Source organism: Salvelinus alpinus, chromosome 18 (genome assembly GCF_045679555.1).
Source record: "Salvelinus alpinus chromosome 18, SLU_Salpinus.1, whole genome shotgun sequence".
NCBI lineage: Eukaryota > Metazoa > Chordata > Actinopteri > Salmoniformes > Salmonidae > Salvelinus > Salvelinus alpinus.
Window position 1 is genome coordinate 24,882,607 of NC_092103.1, and position 7,109 is coordinate 24,889,715.

Consider the following 7,109-nt stretch of genomic DNA (forward strand, 5'->3'; position numbering starts at 1 on the left):
CGCACGTGCACGTGCACGTGCACGTGCATGCGTGTACACAACCTGTATCAGCACGCCTGTGTAAATCCCAATCCTATATCAAACAAATACCTGCCAAAAGCCACTGAACAAAAATGGGACTTGGTCAAATGTAGTGCACTAAATAGGAAATAGGGTGCCATTTGGGATGCTGACGAAATAATAAAGCTGCAAGTCCCAGACCAGCGTTTCCTTTGTCTGAGTTTAGCCCTAAATTCTCATGGTGTCAACTAAACCATGTACCACCCAGACAACTTAACTGTCACTTTAATCGTGCTCCTAATACAGTCTCCATTGAAATCAATGTCAGTACTGTATAAGTGAACCGACCCGGATACTAATAGAATGAGTGATATTTCTGCACATATCTAACCACAGCTCTGGGCAGTGAATATAGGATATTATTGGCTAGTTGAGCGACACTGCCAGCAGAGAACAAGTGAGAACAGGTGATGGATTAGGGACGCGTTGGTCGTGAACCAAACCATCCCTGCAGTCCATTGGAAAACAATTTCCCAGACACAATGGAGTCACTTTAGCAGGGCGGGTGTGGAAGACCCCAGGAGAGACTGGGGGTGAACACAAACAGTGCTTTGAGACAGAAAGGGGGTGAAGAAAGTTGACAGAGAGAAAGCTCAGTCTGACAGTGTTCTTTTTGTGTGTGTGTGGGTGAGTGTGCATGCGTGACCGATATATGCCCAGGGAGAATGTATACTAAGCATAACGCAGCAGCATAAAAGGGGGAAAACATATCATATCTCAACAGAGACATTGCCAGTGCCAGAAAGAGACACTGTGTTTTCTGTTCATGATAATGAAATATAGACAGATGAGTTTGAGTATGAGCGCCAATGAAAACATGAGAAAGAGTGGAAAGACGATGGCTTAAAGATTGTGTGAAGGATAGCCTCATCTTCTCCCCTGGCTGTCAAGGCATACATTGTGGTCAGTGAGACGGATGTGACTGTGTCTGCGTCCCAAATGCCACCCTATTCCCAATAGAGCCATGGTCAGAAGTAGTGCAGTACATAGGCAATAGGGTACCATTTGGGATGAAATCTTCATTCTACTCTCCTTGTTCGTCATCTACGCCGGTAAACATTTCAATATTAATCACACCGGAGCACAGTCATACTGGGGCAAGAGGAATTAGTCTCCGCTTGCGTAATTAAAGCATTTGATAAATAATTCACTTCATAATTTAAAAAGGGAATGGAATCAAGAGAACACAGCAGACCCCACCTGGCCTCGGCACTTAGTACAGGCCTCTGTTTTCTTCCTGAGCCATCTGTGTGGAGAGGACGACACAAATCAGACCCCCTTGTCATTACAAATGTGAGTTGGCCCTACTTAAACAACAAATGGTGAGCCAAACAACTCTTTCGGGCAGAAAACAGAGGGGTTGTTGAGCTACAGCCAAAGTTTATTTTGGTAAATCATTATCTGTTGCCCAAGAGACTGCAATTTGTAGCAAAGGTCCACCTTTTAAAGTCCTTAAAATGTTTAAGTTACCCATCTAAAACTCCCCTCTCCCTTGTAGAGAATACATTTAGCAGAAGTGTAAACATAAACAGCACTGAGCTCTGTTAATCAGGGATAGGAGTCCCGCGTGAAACTGGAGGGCGCGCAATTCAAATAAATAATCATAAATATTATGGATTTTAAACTTTTAGGTACATATAAATGTCTTATATCGGAAAGCTTAAATTCCTGTTAACCTAACTGCACTATACGATTTACAGGAGCTATTACAGCGAAAAATGCCATGCGATTGTTTGAGGACGGCGCCCCACATCAAAATATTTTTCCACCGGCACAGGTTTCATACATTCACATATAATGATAAAATATTCACTTACTTTTTGAGAATCTTCCTCTGATTTGTCATCCAAAGGGTCCCAGCTATAACATGTTGTGTTGTTTTGTTAGATAAAATCCTTCTTTATATCCCCAAAAAGTCTGTTTAGTTGGCGCCATCGATTTGAGTAATCCACTTGTTCAACTTACAGAGAAAGGAATCCGAAAATCTACCCCTTAACTTTGTTTCAACAAGTCGAAATCCGTTTCTATTTACTCCTCAGATACCCTAAATGTAATCAAACAATAATATTTATTTCGGAAAGAAGTATGTTCAATAGGAAACCGATTTTAGCAGGTGCGTAAAACTGGTATTTCTTATTCGTTTTTGAAGTTACAAGCCTGAAACCTTGAACATAGACTGCTGACACCCTGTGGAAGCCATAGGAATTCCAGGGGGCTAATCCAGGGAGCTAATTTTCAATATGACCTTTCTCTTGCCTTTCTAAGAGGATGATCTCTCTCTCTCCAAAAAAATTCTGGTTGGTCTTTCTTTGGATTTTCTCCTACCATATCTATTGTGTTATATTATCCTACATTATTTGAACATTTCTACAAACTTCAAAGTGTTTTCTTTCCAATGGTACCAATTATATGAATATCCTGGCTTCAGGGCCTAAGCAACAGGCAGTTTACTTTGGGCACGTCATTCAGGCAGGAAGTGGAGAAAAAGTATGACCCTATAGTGTAGCCTGAGCTATAAGGAATAGTCAACAGAAGCACTCTAAATGTCTCATAAGAAATACATAGTCAACATTTTGCTATTTGAACCTCTGGACACAGAAAGAAGATGGAAGAGAAATACAGGAGTGCTTCCCCCAGCCATCCACACACAGGCACCTCAGACAGCAGCACAAGTCCTAGTGGAGTTTGTTTTTCAGCTGCAAGATCCCAATAGCATATTATGCTCCGTGACTGGTATGAACTCAATTTACCGAGTCAGATAGCTATCTGTTCATTCCTAAACAGCAAAAGAGTGAGCTGCCTTGGGACCCTCTGCCTAGGCCTCTTCCCAATCTCTCTCCTTCTGGCCATTCCTCTGATGGGCACCACACCACCTCAGCCCAACCCAGAGAGCCTGCACTCAATTCTCTCCATATTGTAATCCTCAAGGAGCTGTCAGCCTAGCAGGGACCAGCTGCCCATCACAAGCTGTGTTGGCACCGAGAGAGAGAGAGAGAGAGAGAGACTAGCAAAACCAAAGGGATGGTAATTTAATCTCCTGCCTCCTCTGTTTCACAGACTCAGAGACTCAGATCAATCTGATTAAGCGGTAGGTAGACAGACGTCTCCCTCTGCATCTCTCCTGCTGCAACCGATTGGACATGGCCCCAGGAGGGCAGGATTTATGACCCTGTTCCCGTCACGGTGCTGGTCCTCGCTGCCAAGCATGCCATGGAAAAGATTATCCTAAAAAAGCTCTAAGCGCTGACTGTGGGGCACACCCTGGCACAGGATCCAGGAAGCACAGCCAAGACAGGCTCTTAGGAGACAGACTGGTCAGCTAAAGAGCTTCAGGGGAAGTTTCTAACAAAGTGGAGCAGGGGAGAGCTGGTAGAGGTAGGATGTACAGTGGGAGTAAACATATTGTAAACGAGCAGTGCTGCTGTAAATCTATGAAGTTCTGCTTGAAAGTATTTCCTTTCTCTCTCTCTCTCTCTCTCTCTCTCTCTCTCTCTCTCTCTCTCTCTCTCTCTGTCTGTCTGTCTGTCTGTCTGTCTGTCTGTCTGTCTGTCTGTCTGTCTGTCTGTCTGTCTGTCAAAGAGAGGAGAGGGAGAGAGAGAGCGAGAGGGAGAAAGAGGCCGCCGTAGGCAGACCTGGCTCTCAAGAGAAGACAGGCAATGTGCACACTTCCCACAAAATGAGGTGGAAACCGAGCTGCACTTCCTAACCTCCTGCCAAATGTATGACCATATTAGAGACATATATTTGCCTCAGATTACACAGACCCACAAAGAAAATTAAAAACAAATCCAATTTTGTTAAACTCCCATATATTTTGGGTGAAATACCACAGTGTGTCAACACAGCAGCAAGATGTGTGACCTGTTGCCACCCACAAGAAAATGGCAACCAGTGAAGAACAAACACCATTGTAAATACAACCCATATTTATGTATATTTATTTTCACTTTTGTACTTTAACCATTTGCATATCATTAAAAACACTGTACATGGCCATAATATAACATTTGAAATGTCTCTATTCATTTACAACTTTTGTTTGTGTAATGTTTACCGTTTATTTTTGATTGTTTATTTCACTTTTGTTTATTATCTATTTCACTTGCTTTGGCAATGTAAACATATGTTTCCCATGCCAATAATGCCATTTGAATTGGAGACCGAGACAGAGAGAGAGACCGAGAGAGAGTTACCATAGAGGGCTTACGATTCAGCACCATGGACAGCACAACTAGCACCACTAGTCGCGGTAGATGCGATCCATACTATTCAACACCATGGACAGCGCTCAATACCTCATCAACACGGTACTCTTGTTTTATCAGACCTATCTAATGGATAAATTATTACATAAATATGCTCTTATATTATTAGTTAATAAGTCAACTATATAGCCGGTTGAGGCAAAGATTCAAAGAAATTTGTTTACCAACAACCTTTTCGGTACGATTTCAATTGACACAAAAAAAATACTACTGATTATGGGAGACATGAGTCGACCATGGACAGCCTAGTTGACAGTTTTCAATTACAAGGTTCCGGTGCTACACCAGGCGGCACAATAACCAGCCTGTGACAACAAGTCAACCGCTACAGGGCCTACATGAACCAATTCCTCTCGATAACGAAAGTTATAAATCATCGCCTGTTTGCTCCGGGGGTCAATTTCAGCCACCGTGGCCAAATACATGATTAACCACGGACAGGGGCCTGATTACACCAGGGAGATGGGGATTTGGGGTCAAAGGCGCAGGCCAGTGTAAACGACGCACATCATTCTGCCATTGGCACATTTGAAGCCACTGGCCCCGGATCCATGCGTTGGTTGCATGGCCTTGGCTTGACCATGGGCGCATTATATTTCTCTACATGTAAGCTAGTGACCCTGGCGACTGGCGAGGGCAGTTACCTCTTGTAGGCCTGTGTATTAACTCTATACTGTGCTATCATACGTGCCATACATTGCTTGGCTGAAACGTGACACAGACACACACACACACAGACACACACACACACACACACACACACACACACACACACACACACACACACACACACACACACACACACACACACACACACACACACACACACACACACACACACACACACACACACACACACACACACACACACACTTACCTTCACCGCTTCAGCGTGCGTGACTTTATCGAACACTGTGCTGTTGACTTTCATAATCTGATCCCCAATCCTCAGTCCCTCTTTCTCGGCCAGGGATCCTGGCTCCACCAGAGACACATAGATCCCGACCCCGTGCTCTGAGCCGCCGCGGATACTGAAACCCAAGCCCTCGTTGCTCTTGTGCCGTTTCAGGGTCACCTGTCGGACCTCTCCTGGAGGCTCGTGCAGGAAGCTTCTCCCAAGAAGCGGCACGAGGGGAACTGTCCCATCACTGCAGGTGCTGAAACTATCCGGAGAGCCGCGCAGCGCAACCTGAGATCCGGGGGGAGTTGGCGAGAAATGCCCGGGAGGAGTTGGACTCGCACTGGAACCTTCGCCCACCGCTTCGGCGCTCCCATTCCTGGCAAGTAAATCAGATTTCAAGTAAAGGCCCTCCGAGGTGTACTGGTCAAACAGAAGCTGGTCGGAGCGGGGAATGACCAGCCGTAGCATGGGCAGAAGTTGGCGTTTGCTGGGCGCATTGAGAATGACTTTGAGGGTTTGAACCAGGTCGTAGACATTACGCTTGGAGTGGTACACGTTGAGGCAGTGAATGAACTGCTCCCGCTCCAAGTCGTTAAGCAGCAGGTTGAGCGCGTTGTGCAGCTTCTTGACGTTGGCTGACAGCGTGCGGGCACTCGAGGCCACAGAGTTGGCCGAGGAGGAGTTGAGCGACATGCGCTCTAGATCCGTGCTCATCCTAGACGTGTGACTGGGTCACAGAGCCACACTGGAGCAGGGGGACATTAGTCATTAGGCCGAGAGCGCTGGACTGGGCTCCTTTAAAACGGAGCGTGGCATAGCGTTTTGTGCAGGACGTCCACTCCACTAATATACATATTGGCTAGGTCTGAGGCTGAGGGCTGTCTTACACAACCGGCTGAATTACAACAGTCTTTGAACGCATCCTCGAGCAATAACTGAAACAACTCAAGTTCAATGTCATAATTTCAAACACAAATTATATAACATTTTCATCCGATTTTCAGTTTAATAATAGCCTAAGATATGAACTTCAGTACTCCGTTTGGCTAATCAACCGTCAAAAAGGCACATGAAATAGACAAATGCACATAGAAGAAACATTTCATAGCCTTGGTCTTGTTTTCGTGCATTAAGGTCAGGTAGCTCGCGAGCTGCTTCTCAGGTATCCACATATATCACCTCGTCAACAGGCACAAGAAGCTCGAGCGCCAAAATAATAGGTCTACTACAAATTAATATCAAGTGATAAACGTACTACTTACTATATGAACACAAGATTCGGAAAATAATACCCAAGACGTTCTAGATAGAAGTTGGTATTTTGCTTTGTTCCTTTACCGGAGACCGAAGTTCATATTGTGCAGTTGTTTTATCCCTTGCAAATATATCCAGCCGGAGCTTTGTTCCAAATAGCGCAAAGACAATTAAGCCATTTTCAAGTAAAGTTAATGTTTCCCCCGGTAGTTTTTGGTTTATATAACTATTTACTTGGTTCCAGCCTTGCGTTGACATAGTCGGCAGTTGTCTCCGCAAGATTCCCGACCAGCTGCTATATGCTGCTGTACAGTCTGGGGTCTCGCTCCCTCCCTCCAATCGCTTGTCAGGAGGAAATGACGCAGCCGATCGTGTGGAACGAATACGTTGCTTGGTAACCAACAACACACCCCCGTGGGAACCACCAAGCGCAGAAATAACTCTAATTTGCTAAACCTGCGTGGGGTTATTTTTAGTTTGATTGAAAATGTTAACATTCGAAGCTCACTACAGAATCACGCAACCGTTATGCACGCACTCTCAGGTGCATGCATAATAATAAGGACGAAAATATACATGGCATCAATATCCAGTGAGTGAGAAAATACTGCTTCAATTGGCTTTACCAC

At 44.8% G+C, this 7,109-nt stretch overlaps 1 protein-coding gene across 2 annotated transcripts in view; it reads right to left on the bottom strand.

The window, feature by feature from the left end:
* Positions 1-6,761, bottom strand: part of whrna (whirlin a) — a 161,943-nt gene extending 155,182 nt beyond the window's left edge. For both annotated transcript variants that reach the window (XM_071350758.1, XM_071350756.1), the window contains exon 1: positions 5,203-6,761. In XM_071350758.1, coding sequence (XP_071206859.1) covers positions 5,203-5,940 — 738 coding nt within the window. In that variant the 5' untranslated portion in view covers positions 5,941-6,761. The remainder of the gene's footprint in view (positions 1-5,202) is intronic.
* Between the last annotated feature and the right edge of the window lie 348 nt (positions 6,762-7,109).